Raw genomic sequence first — 21,885 nt, forward strand, 5'->3', positions numbered from 1 at the left:
ATATATATTTTTATATACACTAAATTTTCCTCTGCATTTAACCCATCCTTGGTTAAACACACATGCAAGAATGTTGCCTATTAATAGTAGCATTAATAAGCTTCTATTAATCCTCTAACATGTCTAATAGGGGACTAAACAGTGGTGTTACGGGTCCAGTAAGCATTTTACCTGAATAACCTGGACTGAAACTTTTGTTGCAAGCCGAGCCAAAGTGTCTACAAGCAAGGATTGCAGTCGCACCCCTTGCTACAACGATACCTGTGCTTGACATGGTAGTACTCACATATCTGCCACATCAGCACGACCAAGCATCAATTTGTCATTAGAACTGAATATTAGGGGGCACCCCTCCAATTTCATTATTTACCCTACTGTATATTGCATAAAAAAGTGCATAAAATGTCCTGAAACCAATTTAAAAATAATTACTTTCACTTGTACATGCAGTGCAAAGAAATACTTTATTGAAACAATTCATTGAAAACACAAGTCTTAAATGGTACCTTATCTAATTGCTTCATTTTCCTCTTATGGCAACTTTTTAAAAACATACTCAGAACTCTTTCATAGAAAAAAATATGTTTACAAACTTAATCTACAATTACATAGCAAATATATCAGTGGAAATGTTAAGGCACTTGATCACCAAAAAAGGCCACAAATAGAAATGTTTCACTCATTTGGTTCTTTAGTTATCCGGACATATCAACACAGGAAATGAACACTTGATAAGGCAGTAAAGATTGAAATTAAGATGGAAGGTAAGACAAACCAAAATCATATTTCAATCTATCTCTTTAAAGAACAGACAGAAAAAATAAAATTTGGTCCCACAAATTCAAGAAGTGATCCTTGAATTATGTATGAAAAATCATCAGGGATGCATATAAGATGCATAAATTATAAACATTTAATTACTGAACACACATAACCAGAGACCAAAAATCACAATTCCGGCATTGACTGAAAACACAAGAAACTGGAACGCTATTTAACCAGAAGAGGGCAATATAGATAATTTTTAAAAGGCCATACTGCCGTTTCAGTGAAACATGGGGGAAAAAAAACGCCATACCGCTTCTAGAAACTGAAACATTACACCCTTCTTTCAACAGCATTTCCTTTGACTTTGGTTTATCTGACACATTTAAATGAGAATGTAATTGGTGGATGTGAGGAATATGAGTACTGATGGGCAAGCAGGACTAAAACTGTCCTATTATAAAAGATAATACACCTGCTTAGCTGCATTCTCTTTATAACCATGAAACTTGGCATTAAAGGACTGTGGCATATGGATGAGCCTACAAAGGACATCCAAATCCAAGAGTTTAATGTACTGACGTCTTTAAATACTTCTTGTTACAGAGGACCTACGGTTTAGATGTCTGAATTTTAAGAGCTTCTTTAACGCAAAATGTAAAGAAAAACTGATGAGGTTATTTTTAACAAAAAGATACAAAAATAGTCCTCCTTAATTTCATTTTGCAACCGAAATAAATAAAGCCAGCAATAGAGAAGCATTTTCTTTGTCGGCCAGCTTACATTGTTTGAAACAGGCATTTATCTGTTTGTCACAGAGCTTTATTAGAGAGATAAATCCACTGTCCAAATTTTCCTTCACCAGAATGGAGGATTATGTTTGTATGATTCCTCTGGTCAGAGCTGGACTCTGTTCTTCCTCTGCTGGTGTTTAATTGACCAGAAATGCACTGTCCAAGCTTTGTGCATACCATAGCTTGTTTGAGAGGTTATTGTTGTTGGCGTCTGTCATCTGCTCCAATAATTCCTCCAAAAAAAAGGCACAAAAGTGACAGCTTCTTGGCAAAGTTACATTATAGCTGACAACAATAAATCATTTTCCCCGAAAAGGCTTAGAATTAGTGGGTCCTCCTAGAAAAACGCGCTGCATCTCTCCTCATTTAAAGGTTTTGGTCTCATTTGGAACCTGAATTCATTTCTGCTTCGGCTTGAACATCTGGATCTGACCACTCCCCACCTGAGCCAGTTTCACTGACCGTCATATAAACTGAGGTCCAGTGTTAACTGTGTTCACTTTGAATAGCATGGGTGGAGAAACACTGGCTTGGCTGGGAAAAATGTATTTCTCTTTTCTTAACCATCCAGAACAAAATGCTAGGTCTCCTCGTCCCATAGACACAGTTGTTTTTGAGGAACATAGTAGGTGAAATGGTAACCCTTGCTGCAGCTCTTTATGCCACACTTGTAGTTAGAGCTTTTGCCTGTGCTGTCCCGGCTGCGGCAGTACTTCAGCAGACATGGGTACCACTCCAGACGCAGGCTGTATGTGCAGAGACAGGGATGCCACATGTCTTTAGTAGAGTGGCAGGCCTGAAAGCTGGGAGCCTCTGTTGTTTGGGGAAGCACCTCGAATATGGAGCCATCCACTCCTATAACACAGACAGGAGAGGGGGTTATTATCGGAGCTCGTGCTATTAAAAACAAAAGCGAGTTGTGTGAACCATTCTCTTTTTGATTTCACTCAATTAAATACTTTATTGAACTGGAGAGGGTGACCAAAATGGCTTAAAAGAGGGGAGATGGTGCAGTAAAAGGGAAGTTTTGTTATGCAAAGCAGATGCTACCGTGATTCCCTCTGCTGATAATGGTGCAGAGTGCCTGGTGAACCATGACCATCAACATTGTTTCCTCTATAACAGTGCTGTCAGTGGACAATAACAGTGTCATATAGATTCTCCTCAGCCTGGATAATGTGGACTTCATTGCTATTAAGATACTGGATTCCATTGCAAAAAGGCCTATAAATACAAAATTGATGGAAATAATGAGATCTCATCTCATCTTCTTCTCTCTGGGTGCTATTATACAATCATATCACTTGTTATTTCACTGACTGTGTAAAGAAATAAACAATTTACCTACAAACCAATGGTGCTTGATGCATTTATCAGGAATATAAGAGACAAAGGGGTGGGAAAACATACATAGCATGAAGTGTAATAGAGTCTTATCGACAAAAAAACAGAGATAATACTTGGTACATCATCATTAAAAGTAAATGGAATTCAGTGTTTAGGTGACAGAGACAGAAAGACAGAGAGTGTTGGTGAGATAAAGAGTGTCGGTACAGAGATAGAGTGTGAGGACACAATCAGGAGCAATGGGATAGAAGGGTAAGAGATAGATAAACAGACAGTCATTTTGCTCAGCAGAACTTCTGGTAACTTCAATGATAAACAAAGATAAGATGACCACTGACCTTTGTCCAGCCAGTGTTTGACATCGGCTTCCCTGGTGTAGATGGCCTCCTGGGCCTCGCTGCACATGTTGTGGATGTTGGGGCTCAGTTGCCAGGCCCGACTTAGATTGACTGCCACGCTCATCGTCAGCTGCTCTAGTCCTTTCCGCTCTTCTGCCAAGCGAATGGCCTGAGGATTTTTCTGAGCAGACAACACAAATGATCAATGTTCACACCATAACATGCTCTGAGCGATATAAAAATTTAACTCAGCGCAGCAACTCTACTTGATGCCTAGGATCTTCCATCTCATACCTGCCTGAGACGGGCCATTGACTCGCTAGGGATGATCTCATTGCGGTTAAGGCGAGAGATGAAGCACAGGGCCTGGTACTGGTTCTGTCCTCTTTCCAGCTCGCCCAGGATCAGCGCTCGGAATATCTTCACTTCCTGCAAGACATAAGGGATGAGAGATGACTGGCTGAAAGGATAAACAGACCATTCCCAGAAGACACTCAAGTGGTGCAGGAGGCGAGGTTATAATAACTTACTGTTTATATATGAAGGCTCATACAGATTAGAACAAATATTCTTTCCATTTCAGTACTTAATGCAGCACAGTTCCAGACACTCAAAGTAATTCAATATGTGAAGTTCAAAGACATTCAACTGTCTGCAAAAAGTACAGAGGGGTTTATGTTCATTACACCCATAGAGTCTCATCTGACACTTTGTTGATACATTTTATTGTCTGCAGGCCTGTGCAGTGTTGCTTCAGTCATGCTCTGGTTATTTGTACTGTCAAATTAGGGCTTTGGGCCTGTTTCTTGACAAAATTATCAGAGTTCCTCACATGCCGTAAAAGTCAGAAACATTTTACCACGCTCTTTTATGTGCAACTGTAGAAAATGAAAATGACGATAGTGAAGAGTTCACAGAAAAATTTGTTGCTGTTGGCAAGTGTGTGAGAGATCTGGCGCCAAACCCACGGCCATAAAGAGTTCTGTGAGAGGGCAGGCAAAGCATGATGGGAAGCTCCAGCAGTGGGGAGAGCAGAGCGGCAGACCTGTCCTCCTATTCATCAGACCCCCCACCCCATACAAACACCCCCACACACCCCATCACCACCACCACTCCTTGGCTTCTGGTTCACGAATGACACAGCCTCAAACACCCCTCCTCCACTTTTCACACGCCAGTCTGAAGCAAACAGGCTGCAGAGGAGTAGCAGTTTCAAGGCTTTCGTTCCTTGAGCAGGAGGAACTCTGGACAGATAAACAGCCCAGAGATAATCAACTGAGTCCTCCTTAAGCTCTTTGGTCCCACTTCCTGTATGCTAAAGTTTATACTCTGGAAAGGAAGCAATACAGCCTGTCTGAGAAATGGTTATGCTCTGTAATTCTTAAAACTACTTTGCATGACCACTAGTTCCTCATTTACGAGACTTTTGTCTGAGAGAAGAGTTTCTGGCAGGCATAAAATGGGCATTACAGAAGACAACCAAGCAATACTATTTGACCTTTGGAAAGTAAATTAAGCAAACACTGATTCACAGGTTTTATGTTAAATTGACATCACATTTTTCCCCTCACATGTTTCTGTGACGACTCAAAACACGGACTCAAAGGACTAGAAGAAACAGAAAATCAGAATTAAAACCTCAGATGTTCCCACACTGTGATAATAAACCAGTGCTCTAGCATCTTTTTTACATCAAGAACAAAATCTGAATGATTGAAGAGAACGTTGAAACTAGAAGAGACATTAACATCACAGTGAGATGTGAGGGAGAGGAGGTACAATGCTGCAAGAGAGACAGCCATGCATGCCATTTCCCCTCAAGTGTAGGGAGACGCAGAGGCCACGACTTCAAGACCTCCCATATTGCAGACACATGGTGCTAACGCCGGGACACTGTGTTTGTACGTGTGTCTATGTGTAGGCAGAAAGAAAGAAAGGAGGGGGAAGGTATTTGTGTCAGCCACACAGATTTGCCCCAGGGCTTTCTGGGTAATTACAGAGAAGCAGGGTAGCTCCACCAACTCTGCTTCTTTGGAACTTACTCAATAGTAAAATGTGGAGGCTGAGATCTCCTCCTCCCCTCGTGTCATTATGTGTCCAGATTAATGATTGTTGTGTCCAGATTGTCTACTTTCTGCTGCCCTGCATTTGGATTTAGGCCAAAGAAGGGCAAGGGGAGAGCAGCAGTGCTTAATGTGGCAACAAATTGTTTTCTGATGTAACTTTGTGTCAAGTCATCTGTACATGATAGAAGATGTTAAAAGGACTCTCATGTCTGTATGCTAAATATGAAGCTACAGCCAGCAGTCAGTTAGCTTAGCATTAAGATTAGCGATATGGCCTGGCTCTGTCTGAAGGTGACACAATCTGCCTACCAGCACTTCGAAGCTAAGCTAAGCTAAACTAAGCTGCTGCCGCCGGTAGCTTCAAGTTCAGCCCATAGACATGAGTGGCATCCGTCTTCTCAACTCTCAAACTATTCACTTAATCATACAGGTAGCACTCACTGTAAATATTTCTGACTGCAGCCACTGTGTCTCCAGCCAACTATTAAGAGGAATTAAGTTTAATCGTGGCATTTAAATAGCAATAACAAGCCAGTGTTGATATCTTAGAGCTTTGGGTGTTGGTGAGCTAATCTTCATGGCTTCAAAAGGCAAAAAGAGTAATAACAATGACATCATCTCCACACTTCCATCCAGACAGAAGCTGCTGCGTTCAGCTGTTTGTTTGGATAAAACCAGACTCACTTCTGCCTGCCTGAAACCAGCGCTGGCACATGTGCACACTGACTCATTTGTGCAGACACAAACTCAAAGTACAATAAAAGAAAACGCAGCAAAAGATTGAAATGTTGTGTGTTACGGTTAAAGACGGTTTTACACCTGCTGTTACGATGACAGGCAGTATCTAAAAACCAGAAGAGCATGAGTACTGACCTGACTGATCAAATGACAGCCACATCTTTTAAAATCTGCCAAGGTCAAGTGGGTTGGTGGAGGTAATTTTTATAAGCCAGGGAAGATACTGGTACAGCATGGCAGAAGAATATGTCATGCTCTTTTGGGATATCAACAGAGGGTAACATTACGGTTTCCTGTTGTGGCAGAATAAGATTTAGCTATGCAGTGGGTTTAGATTCAGTTACTGATAAAATGCCTTGATAACCAAACAGCAGACAAAGTTAATTCTGGTGATTTACCTGAACAGGAAAACATAGATTCACCTCTGAGACATCATATTTAAGTGGACCTGCAAGAGCTTGAAAATGAAGAGCAAAGCAACTTGGATTTGCAAACTACTCCTTAAAGAAGTGAGGCATACATCAGGAAAATGAGTCACTCCATAAAAGTGCATTTCCACAAAACTACATAAAATTAAAGGTTTGCAGACCAACATTTAGTGTAAATCACCAGGTGCAGACATTAAGAATTAAAACAGTGACATTTCCCCGACTGGTAATACCATAATCAAAAGGACAGTGTAGCCTTGAGTTTTCCCGACCAGAGCAGTGTAAATGTCAGCATGGCTATAAATAATCCACACTAAAGTACAGATTCCTCAGTACTGCTCCCCGACACCCAGGACTCCATCCATTTGCAGACAAACTACCACTGGCCAACAGCCAAACACAAGTCTGTATTCATGCAACATGACTAGTGGGTCATACTAAGACCTGTTAAACAGGAGAGGGGGGGTGGCTGTTTCATCGGTGGTTACCTTTGGTGAGCCAGGTTATTTAAGAGGTGAACAAAAGCCTATTCAGACACTCAAAGGGTGCCATTTACAGTGAACGTTCTCTGTCACTGTAGTTGAAACCCAGCTAGCCAAATAAGTTCTCTTCACAGATTATATATCTGCTTTACTGGCTGTGAAAATGAGAGTAGTGTGAAGCCTAGTGCAAAGAAAAATAAGGTTATTTTCTATGAGGGGTCTGTAGCTAAGAGCAGTTTAAGCGTCCTAGTGAAATGACGACTGCAAGACGTTTATCTCACTTTGGGCGCCATACTAACTGTGCCAGCTCACACTTGCACGCATGGCTGGCCATCCAAACACACACAAATGCATGCACACACACGGACCCACACACAAACACAAACAGTGTGCCTGCAGCTATCCCCTGCGATGGGGTTTCTTCCTGTTTTCCAATCCCCTCTAAGACCCTGTCTGTTGATAAGGCTGATGGCTGGCTGGGGAGGACTGCTGGTCAGCCACGCTCTGATGAGTCATTTGGGATCACTGTGGGTCTGTGTGGGTATTTGAGTTGGTCTGAATTTAGTTTTTCAATCAGGCTGTCAGAACTGGAGGCAAAAAAATTCTGATATATTTAAAAAATATTAAAAGCGACCATAAATATTTCTCTTTTAGGTCTGTTTCTAATCAACAGCTATCATCTATATATGAAAGCAGCTTTAGCATTCATTTGTAGAAACATAATTTATCATATGTTGTATTTACTTTTAGGACCCCCAACCAAAATGGCTCTTAGAAATAACAACATTACGTTATCATAACAAATTTACCCCGTCTGGTGACAGGATGGATATTTGCTTTGGTGCAAGAGGGCAGCCCAGTCAAAAAGCACAGGTGTAGGCAGGGATTAAAGATCATGTTGGGAGACAGAGGGAGAGAGGGTGAGACAGACTCGCACAGACAAAAGGAGTGGGAGAAAAGCCGCTGTGCTAAGAAATGCTTGAGTTGAAGCTAATTACATAGGCTCCAAAGGCAGGAATGTGGAGTCACATTTGGGGCTGGTCACACCTGGCTGTCCAAAGAGCGAACCAATTAGTAAACAGTTGCATGAACGGACAATAAAAACACTGGAGGCCAAGGAAAGAAAAGGTGTTCCCCTTGGCTGTTTTCCTGACAACAACAGACGGTAACTTACTTTTCCAACTACTGTAGTGTTAATATTAAATATTACACGTGAACTCAAAAATACAGTCACAAAACAGCATCTAATTTAATCTTTCTAAGTCTGCAAACCTGTGCAAAATATGTGCAGGCCACAATGAGGGAACTACTCACTCACACAGGATCTGGATACAATTATCTAGACACCAAAACTGTTTATGGAGACTTTGCATTCAGGAAATGAGTGGGAGACAAACAGTGAGTGTTAACAGGGAAGGAAGTGAGGCAGATAGATAAGGCATAAACAATAGAGATGCCAACGTCCCGTTCAGCCTCAAACTGTTGTCCCACAGCTTCCATATCCTGTAGTGAAGGACAAACAAACAGCTATTTAATGTCAAGTAATTTCAAAAAATAATGGCATAATTTAAACTTTATATCATGAGTATTTTTTTTAAAGGAAGATACCTGAAGAATGTTGGACTTTTCAAAGCCTTAAATGCAAACATACCAACAACCTGGATTTAAAACATCAAAATTCAATTCTTGCGTTAAAGCTATCATTGAGGTTTAAATGTAATCAGTGTATGTGGTCTGTTTTTCTTAATATACTTTAAATGATGCAAAGGTCTGTTCTTTACAGGAAAACCAAAACGCCTGATGACAACAGGAACAGTGCTTTACAACTGCAGAAAAAAAGCAACACGAGCAGTTTATTTGACAAGAAAAGGGGGGTGATGTAATACCTTCCCAGGTGTGGACCCTTATAACTTTAGCACAAGTACTGACTGAAGTGTCACAAGGGTTGCACGGTGAAGTCAAACAAAGCGACTTAATTAGCTTGAAACTAACCAGACTGGGCCAAGCTAAAAGGACACAGCCATGAATTTGACAAAAAGGACGTTTCAGTACTCTGTGTGGAGAAGAGAAGAGAAGCTTTGGCAGAGAAAACCCTTTGTTAGCTTGTTTGTTGCCAACTCACTTGAACTTATGAGGTAAAGTTAGAAATCATCACAACGAAGCGCAGTGTGAGCCAAAGCTGCAGTCTCCATGTCCATCAAAGGATGTTACCACAGTACCTTGCAGTCCACTGTCCCGGATCAGTGGAAAATAATCTAAAAAAAAAGGCGAAAGATAGCACTCTGTGTCGCTGCTTGACTGTGGGAATGGGAAGCTTTTTCTTTATCAGCAGCATTACAGACGAACATCTGGCCTGCTGGTGGGAGGAGGATAACGGATAAAGACATCAACAGGGGCCAAGGGGCCACGTGAGGCCAAAGGGGGCCGTTTCGGGGCCTTGAAGGGCCACAACAAGGCCACAGAGAAAGCACCCCTCCCAGGATTCAGAGTCAGCGGGGAACAAAAGCAGGGGAAAAAAAACGTATGGGTCCTTTTTTGAAAAGGTCCACTGCCTGCACATATTGCAATGAAACAGATTAACCTCACAGGGCCTGAACACACTCAAATTTCAAGTAACATGTCAAGAAAATAATGTCCAACAGAGTCGACTTTCTAGACAAGTAAGAGTGGTGCAGTTCCTCTGAACTGCGCATCTTGTTTTACTGTGCCCTGACTTACCTATGGAGCTAATCTCCTACACGGAAAGGAGCCATAGCATGAAAAGGGAAACTGAGTACGAGTTGAGGACCTCCAGTACTGTTCCATGTAAACAGAAGCCTGAAGATCAGAGCATTTGTTGGGATTCAGGATGAAAAACAGTTTTATTCTCTCTCAGTGTGGGGACAATAATTCCATGGACGATTTCACTGAGTGTGAACCTACAGACGACTCACTTTGACCTTAGAGGAAAATTCCTGTGCCCTCATAAATAATGTGGATAATGTGCCGAGAATGTTGAAACAACTACATTTTCCTGGAACGGGTGACACTTACCTGTAAATAAAAAAAAAAAAAAAAAAACCTTTACAAGTTTGTGCAAGTGACAAAAAGGGGATGGTCTTTCTGGGTTGAGTGAGAGGTGAGGTGTGGCATCCAAAAGCACTGCACTGACTTGCAACTGATGCGCAGTACAAAACAACCGGCAGTTGCTTCATTTGGCAAACACCTGCATTTCCCACACAGACACACACATACATAAGGAACAAAATGGATTGCCAGAAAGCCTCCCACACAGGAGATGTTTGCCTGATAGCTAATAAACACTAAATCCATTTAAGAAACTGTTTTAAAATGGGCAACACATTACACAAAGGCTGTGAGAGAGCCAGCAATGGGCATCTGCCAAAATGGATCACAGATAATGTACTGTACGTCCGAAAGCACACAGAAAGGCCAAAGACACTTGCCTCACCAGCACCTTATACTCATCCTGTTTTTAACATAGCACATGAGGGTGTGTGAAGAACCTCTGATTCATTCTTAATGTTGGGCGTATCCACAAAGCCTCTGTGCTTTGAAGACAATCAGAATATACACTAGAGTGAACTGACCTGAGGGGAAAACAGCCCCTGACTGAAACACAATCCGGTTTATAAGGCTGAAATGAAATGAGGATCGAATAATGACACAACTCATTCTCACCACGGTGCCATTGTTTACAAAATCCAGACCCATTTAACACGACAGCGTGAGACAGTGGGTGTCAAGTGGCCTCCAACATCTGCTGCGGACTCGGCCCCATCAGCACAGCAAGGGGTCGTGTCCTCACTGATGTGCATAAAACATCCGAGCACAGAAATACTCTCCAAAGTGGACTGAACTTGAATATGGCTTGATGCTGTGTTACAGATTTTTGAAACCTTATAAAGTTATAAAGCCATTGGTTGAAAGTTGGTGTTTCTGCACCCTCAAGAGACAACATTTGAGCCCTTTTCTACAATTCTGGCATTTCTGTGAGGACAGCAAACTGTTTGAACATGATCTGAACACTCTAGTGTGACTGGAAAGCTTTCCAAATTTACAGCCTCTCCGAATTATTCTGCATTAGTGTGGCCAAATGTCAATCAAAACAGATTTTAAAAATTGTTATAATAGAGCCAAGGTGTATTCATTTAACTATAACTACAAAGGGATGTACATTGCTGCATCCCAGAAATGAAACTCAGCTGAGAGGCCTGTGAAATCGCTTGCATTCCTGCATTGATCAAACCCACTGGTTGGACATGAAACCAAGACACACAGTGAACAAACCGACTCTCTCAAAACTCTCAAACATGTGAGACAATCTCCTTGGATTAATCTCCAAGACATGGTTTATGTTCAGCTCAAGGTTTTAAACTGTATAAGACAATAAATTGTTGCACTGGTTGCTGAAACAAAGTAGCGGATCAGTACTGAATCTGTAACAAACATGTGACTTTGAATTGTCTAGTCAAGGCTGGAACGGCACATCAGATTTGTCTTGTGTTGCAAAAATTGTAAGTTGACATGTCATCAGGAGATTACTGCACACAGACTGCTGCAATTTTACATCATTTAGAGTAGATTCAGCTGTAGATGCGTCACTGTGATACCAAAAAGGCTCAGAACAGTGAGACAGTCGACATAAAGTGCCTCACTGTGAAAAGTTTTGAGTGAGTTAAGCAACTTACAAATGCAATTACCAGATAAACATTTTGGTGGATTCTCTTCCATAAATCCTACCATAAAAAAGAGTTAATATCATACGACAGTTCTTCAGCGGAACTGAACTTTCCAGACAATGTTATCTACATGTAGATATTTACTCGCCGTGACACAGATGTGTCATGAGAAAGCTTAACCACATCATCTTTTCCATATGTCTACATGGCTTCAGAGCAAACGTAACCCTCCTGAAATTCCACTTCGGCCGAGACTCACAGTGATTCAGTGCTTGGTTAAGATTGACTAAACCTTCCTCTCACATCCTGCAGACCAGTCTGTCTAATGGCTATAACATTTACCACCTCATCTTTGCCACGTACTCACAAAGCAGAAAAGAGCAAGAAGCCTGCTGTGTGATGATTATTTACAGCTCTTCTGAAATGATCTTAGTCATTCCAAAGATCTGATGATTTTTTTTTTTTTTTAACAAAGACCTGGCTGAATCAAGCATGTATCTTGATAGCAAAAGGAGATGGTTGACTGACCGACTACACTGACTCGATGAGAAGTAAAGTTTTTGTAACAACTACTTTAACCTAAACTGTAACTGGCTGTCTTGGCTGTCTTGTTCATTATAAATCTCCAGTGTTTAACATCCCTGTTAAAACAGTCTTCTTCCCACATGCAGTCATCTGGACTGTGTGTTCATGGCAGCTGGAAGTGACAGCCCATCCAACTTTCCATAAATCTTGGAGATACTGCACAAGAGCAGACTGAAAACCACATGCAGAAGAAATGAAGAGAGAGCAGGAAGGAAGGAGTAAGCAGGAGGGAGGAGGAAAGACGGAGAAAAAAGGGGCGGCAGCAAGGAGGCCAACCTACAACTGTACGACAGATAAATCAGGCAACGGAAAAAGTAAAGCGATCTGAGAGCTTCAATTGGCTCTGTTCAAATAAACAGAACCATATGTGCGTCTGTGCGCGTGTGTGTGTGCATGTGCATGCACGTGTGCACATGCGTGAGGTGGCGCAGCAACACGAGGCGCAGGCACAACCAAGCAAAGGCTCACTGCTCACAGATCACTGTACGTCTCTTTATATCGGTTTGTCACCAATGATTGGGGGTGACGGCCTCTTCTCTTTCAACTCTAAATTAGCTGTTTTGGTTAGCGAACCAGACGTGCAGATCAAAAAGGTCAGACATGCCCACTTAATCCTGGTTAATCTCTCCCTTCACATCTCGCCAGCCTGTCAGCTTCTGTGTGACAGCAACCATCACAGACACATGCCTTTGCTCTGTGCGCCTCCGTGAGGCCCCCCCCCCCTCGCGACCCATCCCACCCCTTATGCACAGCAGTTGTAATATTCCTTCCGGGACTGACATTTATGTGTCTCTGAGTAGTTGTCGTCAAAAGTGTAACAGCATCATCTTTCCAAAAAAAAAATCACAAAAGAAGTGCTGGTCAGGAAAGGACACTTGATCTGCTCATCTACTTTTAGAAGAATGCTAAATATGGCGGCTGAAGATCAGCTCTGGGCTGGAACCGACAGCAGCAGGGGCTTTGAGGCCACTGGGGTCTGTGGACATCCACATCTGAGGAGCAGCAGCTGTCTTGAGCTCTGTGAAACTCACACCGAGTTGGAAAAGATGAATGAAACAAGTTCTGCTTATACTTACGAGTGAGTTATGCGTCGGCTTTAGGTTTTTGGGATGTTTTCGATTAAGCTCCAGATTTGAGAGCCTGCATCATTGCATAGATGCAATCATTTAGCTTAACTCACTGACTTAATTTCTGGATGTGAAAAAGATTTGGGATGTACATTTGGGGATGATCTCTTGAGATAATCCAAAAAAAAAAAAGGTAAAAGGTGTCAAGGAAAAGGTAAACAAATGGACATTCATTCCCATCTATCACACCTTTATTTTTAGTCTTCCGATCTCAATCTTAGAGACATGACTTGGATTTATTAAAGGAGGGACTGAGAAACATTAACACACTCTAGTTTGGACCTGGGAGCCCCAACTGTGTCAAACTGTTAAACGATATAAATTAAATCAGCAGTTCCCAAAGTGAAGTCTGAGGACCTCAAACAGTCCATTAGATCTCCAGTCAGTAAAACGCAGCTTAGGTTCATCTTGGACTTTAAGGATGACCAAGAATTACTTATAAGAAATTATTGAATATATAATTTAAGTCCCACTTTATGGTTTTACTCCTTGGAGACCTCTCAAAGGGCACTGATGGGCTCCAGCCTTCATTTTGGGAACCGAGAAGTGAGCTCAGCTGCAAGAAGTTCTGCTTCAAGCTAAATTTACAGTTATGAAGTAATTTGAGACAGGATTTACCAAAACTATATATAACTATAAAACTATAAATATCATTAGACTGTCAGAATGAGAGGAGAGAAAAGTCCACTCAAGGCGCAAGTTCAAGTTGTAAACCGGACCGCCTCTCACCTGTTTGAAGTCCGCCACAAAAGTGATGAGTGTCCCATCTCCCTGCTTGAATTCGAGAGATATCGTGTTTCTCTCACTGTCCGCCTCCAACACCTCCTCGGTCACCAGTCCGTCAGTCAGCCGGACCCTGACCCGCAGCTCTGAGCCGAGTCCCACAGCGACGACCAGCACCAGGGCGCACAGACGGGTCAGTATCCGCACTGAAGCCGCAGAGATGCAACTCGCATACATCCCCGAAGACGCAAAACCGAACCCGACAGAGGAAAGAATCGAGGCGAGATCCAAAGATCTGCGCTCATATCCCCCAACTGCTTTCTTGGATTTGTTCGTAAAGTAGGCTGTATGCCTTCATATTCCTTCCTTCAAGTTACAGCAGTCCCGTATGGTCCCCCACTGTGTGCCAGCGCTTTTCAGAAGAATTACAAACACGATCATGGAAATCAGACGACAGTCACCTTACTAAAATCCCTGCTTTTCATTGCGCCCCGTTCACGTCCATTGAAAGTCTCTGGTTCCGGCGGCGTTGATAAGATCATGCGCCTTTCAGTTTCCCTCTCCAACTACAGCCAGCAGTCCGATGATCGCACGTTGCTTCTCATTCGGCTTTGTGTTGATTGTTCACGTCTTCTTTTTCGCCTCTCTCTTTCTCCCCCTGCAATTTGCGCAGTCCCGTCACTTCCTATCCGTCGGTATCCCACCGCTCGCCTGGCCTCCAAACTTTCTGTTGTGCGAGTGAGTGAGTGAGTGAGTAAGTGAGTGCAGGGCTGGTAGTAAACTCTTAAAGCCATACCACCCTCTGAACACCCTGCCCATCCCCCTAAAGGCCTCATGTGATCATCCTGCGCTCCAGCGAGTAGGCTGAACTAATAATACCCCCAACAATTATAACAAAGGTGTTGTTAGGATTTCCAAATCATAGCTTTGTGGATGTTGCTTTAGCCATGTAGGGATAAATAAAAGCCCAGGCTAAACTTGAAGTTAGTGGTGAGCAAACAGTAACTAGTAGCTAAGATACATTTGGGAAAAAAAAAAATTAGCCTGTTAAAGATTTTTTAATCTTGTAGTAGATAAGTTTGCAACCCATTTGAAATATAGATAAACAAGCAATCATTTGTGTCAATAGGAAGTTGGAGTATTTCATCTCATGACTAGATAGATTCTTTCAATACTTTGTCTTGCCATTTGTGACTTATTTGCATTACAGATGTGTGAAATTGAGTAAATTACTGTGAAAATCATCACTGCAGTCTGCCGCCTACTGCCTAATTAGGAGAGAATAACTGCAGAATGTTATATTACTCATATAAGCTAATAGCCAGTTTAAATGAAATAAAGATAAGCTACAATTCCCCCTGGTGAGCTCAGTGTCAGAGAGTGTCAGAGGGTGTCAGAGGGACTATCTATCTAGTCCCTCTGACACCCTTTTTATTTATGAGTTCACTGCGGGTGCCTTCTGAAATAAACTTAATTATTACCTTTTACGATGTTGGCCCACCTAGAGCCCGGGTCTGCTCCGAGGCTTCTGCACGTTAAAAGGCAGTTTTATCTCGCCACTGTCACCAAGTGCTCGCTTCATTGAGGGGATGTTGGGTCTCTGTATGGTTTATACCTGCTCTATTTGAGCAGTGTAATGAGATAACTTTTGATGTGATTTGGTGGTGTATAAATAAAACTGGCTTGTTTTAACTTGATGACAACATATGGTAGATTAGCATGTTCCAGCTGAATGTATAAACATACAGTAACTCCTGTATCCTGTCATATCTTATTTAATTTTATGATCTCCTGCAGGTAAAGCTCAACAAAGAGACCCGCCTAACAGAGAAAAGCTGCCTATCTGGAGAAAATCTCAGAGCCACATTAAATGGTAGATTACCACTATGCGTGAAAGGGAGGGTGAGATCTGTGCAGTGAACCACCTGAGGAGTTGTCTTATCTCTATCGGCTGATGCACTGCATTCTGGGTGGCCCGGGGGCCCTGGGCTTGTGACCCCAAATGTGGAAGGACTTGAGTGGTGCTGAGACCAAGAGGTGGTCGCTTCAGTGAAGGGGAAAACAAACAGAGAGGCTATAAAGCAGAGCAAACATTGTTAGCTGTGCCTGACAAACCAGACCGGGCCCTCGACTCTGATAGACTGGAGGTCAGGCAAACACACCCCTTTGTGATGTGAATGTAGCACTCAAGTATTCTCAGGCTACATCTTAGTTGGAGCATTTAAATAGCTGCAGACTGAAGTTTGAGACAAGAATAGGTTTTGGGATGTGATTCTCCAAAGTCAACAATCTGATAACTTCTGCAGCAATTTTGGAGCTTTGTTCAATAAATCACGCTTGCTTGCTTGTTGGACTTGTTTTTGCCATGATTTTACAAGCTGCATCCACACACACAGCAGTCCAAAGTGCAGTAGCTGTTTGCCTGCACTCACTCAGGCAGATTACAAAGACGGACAAAAGCTACAGTATACAGAGAGCATTTATGATTAACTAGCAATTGCATTGTCCTGCAGTAATTACAGCCACAATGAGCAGTGTATGGTTGAAAATGCCAGTGCCTTGCCTTACCATACTGGTATTTTCTAAAACAATGGGCCAGAGAAGACAAAAATCTGTTCAGTCAGTGTATTGCTTACAAAAAAGAAAATCATACAAACACCGTGAGAATTATATTTGCATCACATCAACGTTATGAAGTCACAATAGATAAATGTCATCATATTCCATCCACTGTTTATTTGATTTCCTTACATAATGTCTTTATCTCTGTTTTGCTGTACTCAAATGTACTGGAGGATTCTCTTGAGATGCCTGGGAAGCTGTTTGCATTCCTAAAAGCAAAACCTGTGAAACAGACACCGCAGTCTTGTCTGGTCTGACTCTGTATGTGTTTGCTTTTTCAGTCTAACAACACAGCTGCAGAAGTTTCCTTATCTGAACACATGCAATCCTGGAATCCTCCTGCGGCCGTGGAAAACCGAAACCGATTTATACTTCGTCCTTTTGTTCAAATAGATACATTTACATTGGAGGAAAAAGCAATGATATTAAAGAGTTGTATGTCTTTTTATGTCTGTTTTACGTTTGAGCAATATCCACTTGGTGGCTTCCTCTTTAAGACCCCAAATGAGTCAAATTAAAAGCAGTAAACCATGTAGAATTAAAAATAAGCATGGAATTGGAATATTCATTAAAAACAACAATGTTGCATCTAAATTTTACTTCATACCCCTGGTTGACATGGATGTAAAATAATCCTCTACTGCTGCAAACGCACACTCACAAACTTCCACTTTTACCATTAGAAATGTGAAGTATTTCCACCCTTTGATGAGGCAGAACTGTGCTTATTTGTGAGGTATTCGGCTTTGACTACAGCCAGTGTACTAATACTGCATTCCAGTCGTGTGTGTGTTTATGTGTGTGTGTTTACATGTGTGTGGACTTGCACAAAGTTAGCTTACAACAGTTGCATTTGACAGGGAATTTGTGCCACTTTTTCTGGATCTCCTTCCAGCGGTCAGCACCTCACTACAGACCTTGGTGTGCGTTACTTTTCCATTATATCGAAGATTTGTACCACCCAGATAGAGCTTTTCACCAAAACATCAATTTTTGCCAGTGAACTGAATAAAAAGCCTGACTCTTCTGCATCTCCTCATGTTTGTCATGTTTTAAATAAATGTGGTAGCATGGATTACGAGCATATTCCCCCAGTGTAACGTGTTGCTTTCATAGTAGGGATTGAAAACTCCAGATACAAAAAGACAATATTTGCATTGTGAGTTGATTGCCATCTCATGCAGCCAAGCAGTAATACCCCCAATACACCCTGAAAAAGCGTAATATTTTCCTCCATAATGGTTTGCTTGAGCAAAGTATTCAGAAGTAATGAGAAAGCCTCCAAAGCCAACAAGCAGATGATGTTTCACCTCTTCAGAGCGAGGACAAGCGGTAGGAGAGAGCCAAGCTCTGTGGTTCATCCAGTTGATCCCTCCTCCAGACAGATGCTAGAAGTGTTTGTGTGTGCATATGTGTGCACATGCACTCTTTGAGAATGTGTACAGTATTTACATAAGGATTGCAAGAGCTGAAATCAAGCTGCTCTCCAGCCCTCTGATATTTTCATGTCTGTGCTCCCCTTCTTTTCTTCCCTCTAACTGCTTTTCCTACACTGTGTTGGGGCAGCACCATCTGTGAGCTCCCTGCTGTAGGCTGACTGAGGAGAGATCCCCTTACACATGTGGGGCTCTGGGGCCAGGGTAACCCTTTTGGAGCACAGGCTCGCATGGAGAAAGAGAAGAGAGACGAGAAGAGAGGTGACGTGTGTTTTACATAGCATGTAATGTGCTGTATTTTAAAATTAAGAAGAAAAGAGAGAGATAGTACTAACAGCAGTAGGAATAATAATGGCCATTTACATTTGCTTCACCTCCACCTGATAAATGCAACTTACACATTAATACACCAGTAAAAATAATACAATAATAATACATAATCATATAACACTCACTTACTCAAATTTATTCTGGTTATGGAATATATTTACATTGATGCTTTAAGTAGCTAGAGGATCTGAATTCTACATTGGAGAATGGATGTCAGATCCTGTTAGAGCATCTTGGAATAAAGAAAAAATACAAAAGGATTTTGAATTGGTGCAGTGAATTGGTCAGCAAGGCAGTTTGTTTTATTGTTTGATGATCTTTGATTACAGAATCTTTGGATGCTGTTTAATAAATCTACATTATTTTGTATTATTCACAGTGTGAGATACAAGCATCCAGATGTTCCTATGTCATCCCTAATAGAGGGGACAGTTCAAAGGAAAAAAAACATGGTGATATAACAGAGGAGGGATCATTTAACCCCTGTCTCTCCAAGAAAAGCACCACGCCTCTTCACATGGCTCCCTATCACATGCAATCACTTGTATTACAAAAGAATTCCATGGAAATTCCCATAAAGTTAATGACAGAGAGAGAGAGAGAGAGAGAGAGAGACAGACAGAAGGAAAGAAAGAGTAGGAGATACAGAAGGGGGGAAAAAAAGGCTCTTTTGAATTGTAGAAATAAATAAACATGTTTGGGCTTATAGCTTGCAGCATTAAACCCCACAGTGAGATTCTTTCCTGGCAGAGTTCCAGCTGGAGATGAAAGACAATCCCACTTTAAACACATGCGTAGGAACATATCATTTATCTTTCCCCATTATGGGAGGTCAAAGCTGTTATGATCTATTAGCTGAGGTGGAGCTACTTCTCTATCTTTCTTTCTGGAAAAGTCATATACAAATATTTTGAGCATCTACCTGATGTGCTCATGGTAATTATGGAACACAAGCTTTCATGCTGCCTGTGTTTACTCATCTCGCAAACCTTAGTTGTTATTTTTTTTACAAACATAAATACATCCCCATCAAGAGCCCTTAATATAAAGTAAGGCTACATCCTGAGTGCATTGTTAGTGGGATTATGTAGAGTTTCAAGGTGAGAGATGATGCTTGGCCAAGAAGTCACCGTTCATCAGATAGTGCTGATTAAAGTCTTGGTTCTGAGGAAGCCTGTGATTCAGAAAACATCTGTTCAGGATACAAAGAAGATCTCCTTGGTATTTAATTAAACAAAATCTTGGCTTGCTGTGGTTAAAGTAGAAATTACTGCTAATTCTCTGTGGGGACTTTTTAATAAGGTTGCTGGGGTTCATTCAGAGGTGAATCACTAAACACAATTTCCTTAGCCGTTAAAATTTCATTTCTTTCTATGATACTTACTGATATTGCACATTGGAAACATTTTACACTGTTTTACTCACTATCTGCAGCAATGAGTAAGTATTTTTAACTACTGGGTACTTAAGGGGGTATATGAGTGTGACCAAGCTCAAGCACAGGTCATAAATAAGTGTATGCCATTAACATTTACTTAGGTTTCTGCAAGCCCCTGTTAAGTACCATGTTGTACCCTTTAAGCAGGCCTACTTTACAGAAGAAAGCAGATGGTTTGAGTCAATACTGACCATCAGAACTGAACTGAGCTACATCCTGTGAGTTGACACTCAGTCTGTTGTGAACAACAGTGAAAAAAGAATGCTGACTGCCAGCGTGACACAACACGGGCTGTCCAAAGTAAACTGAGAGAAAACAGCAGAAACAAGTTCATCTGACTGCTGAGTGAATGTTTATGTGCAGTTTCCATCAGCTCTCACTGTTTTTAGCATTGCTTTCAGTGGCAGAATGCAGCAGTTCCATCTAAAAACCAATGTGCCCAGCGAAGGGCTAGCTAGCTCAGAAAATAATCACTTCACTTCATGCAAACCATAACCCAAGTCCGCATTGACACCATACATGGACCCAGAATGAGATAACTGAGGAGAGACTTTAAGGCACTTCATGCTTTAGTGGCCTTTTTTGTAATCATAGTCCTTACGTCCATCTGCCATTAAGCCTGCTATTCATACAGATAAGAAGCTAGTGTAATTGCTGTGTGCCATGGCAGTCACGGCATGGCTGCTGATCTTCTGCCAGCGCATAATCAAGATGCCTGCTCCAGATTAACACGCTGTAAACAAACTGATGCGAGTCTCTCTCTCAGTGAATTGTCAGGTCTCTTTCATGCACTGGGATTAAACTTTTCAAATGTCAGCTGCCAAAGTGAGCTAAAAGCTTTTCTCTTGATGTACTGAGTAAATGTGTCTGGAACAAAAGAATCAGATAAGCAAAAATACAAATCCTAGCCAATCAGCACTTCATGATTATATTAATTGATTAACATAGTTCTACATATTTATGGATTTGAGGGTGTGGATTTTATATAATTCATGTCAGTTTCTCTGGTGCTCTATTTGACTGGGGAATTAATTTCGCTGCTTCTACCCAGAAAAATAGCAAACCAGTAAAATGTCTGTTTTTGGGAGGCTGTAAACCGTAAATGAGGGGAAAGATCAGGGCTGTCTTTTATGACTGTTGAGAATGTGAACCTGTTTTTATGTGTGCAGAGTTTAATTCATCTGAGGAAAAATAAAGCTATTAAAGAGTAAATTTAAAATAACTGCTCTTGTTTCAACACTTACAAAATGTTAAAGTATTAAGAAACAACCATGTGAACTGTGATTGCAATATTTTACGGTATTTTGTCGTACAAAGTTGAAGTGGAAGAAAACATGTCCCAAAGTTTCACAACAGCCATGACAGCTTGTGGAAAACATCTTTCCATGTCTAAATTTCTGTTGTTTGCATGTCTCTAGTATTTGTTTTAAACCAGTCAGCTCCAATCTGTTCTTAGATCTCTCCCAAAAAGCATGCAACACCACCTCTGATAAATATGTATTAAATTATAATTTTTTAAATAGTTACATTAAACAAATATTCAAGTCTGTTTTGTTGACACATCATGATTGACCTTTGAAACCACAAAGTACAAAATGTGTACAAAGTTCGGCTTCTTGCATAATACTGCTTAAAAAAACAATCCATTTCAGGAAAAACAAAGACAACCGGCACATGCAGGCGTTGGTAAAACTATTCTCTGACAACATCCAGCACCAGAAGCAACTAATGTATGGCTCCAGTGTGCCTGAGGTGGCTGAGGAAGCCGAGGAAACTTAATGATGCTGGTATTCGGGAAATGGATACTTGAACTGTGATAGCCTTTTTGCACACAGCTCTTTGGAAATCAGATCTTTCAATATTTACTCAAGCCAGTGTTACCTTTGATAGTTAAAGACTGCAGTGACCTAAAAGAGAACAAACTGTGAGTCGTGGTGTTGATATGTGATATTATGATGGATGATCCTATCCTATCTGTGTACAC

General features: G+C 41.4%; 1 protein-coding gene across 1 annotated transcript; it reads right to left on the minus strand.

Moving 5' to 3' along the window:
* Window positions 1-445: 445 nt before the first annotated feature.
* oafa (OAF homolog a (Drosophila)) lies at window positions 446-14,828 on the minus strand. Its single transcript, XM_046389075.1, has 4 exons — window positions 14,082-14,828; window positions 3,539-3,673; window positions 3,245-3,425; window positions 446-2,414 (listed from the first exon to the last, which is right to left on the minus strand). The coding sequence occupies exons 1-4, from the start codon at window positions 14,310-14,312 to the stop codon at window positions 2,140-2,142; spliced, it is 822 nt and encodes a 273-aa protein (XP_046245031.1). The 5' UTR covers window positions 14,313-14,828; the 3' UTR covers window positions 446-2,139.
* Window positions 14,829-21,885: the final 7,057 nt, after the last annotated feature.

Source organism: Scatophagus argus, chromosome 5 (genome assembly GCF_020382885.2).
Source record: "Scatophagus argus isolate fScaArg1 chromosome 5, fScaArg1.pri, whole genome shotgun sequence".
In the NCBI taxonomy this organism is placed as follows: domain Eukaryota; kingdom Metazoa; phylum Chordata; class Actinopteri; family Scatophagidae; genus Scatophagus; species Scatophagus argus.

What these genes read in the sequence shown, in the direction of transcription:
- oafa (XM_046389075.1), bottom strand. Translation starts at nt 14,312, where the DNA reads ATGTATGCGAGTTGCATCTCTGCGGCTTCAGTGCGGATACTGACCCGT. An exon ending in CAATGGCCCGTCTCAGGCAG is followed by an intron (nt 3,426 to 3,538) that starts GTATGAGATGGA and finishes TTGTCTGCTCAG; the next exon opens with AAAAATCCTCAGGCCATTCG. An exon ending in CAAACACTGGCTGGACAAAG is followed by an intron (nt 2,415 to 3,244) that starts GTCAGTGGTCAT and finishes TCTGTGTTATAG; the next exon opens with GAGTGGATGGCTCCATATTC.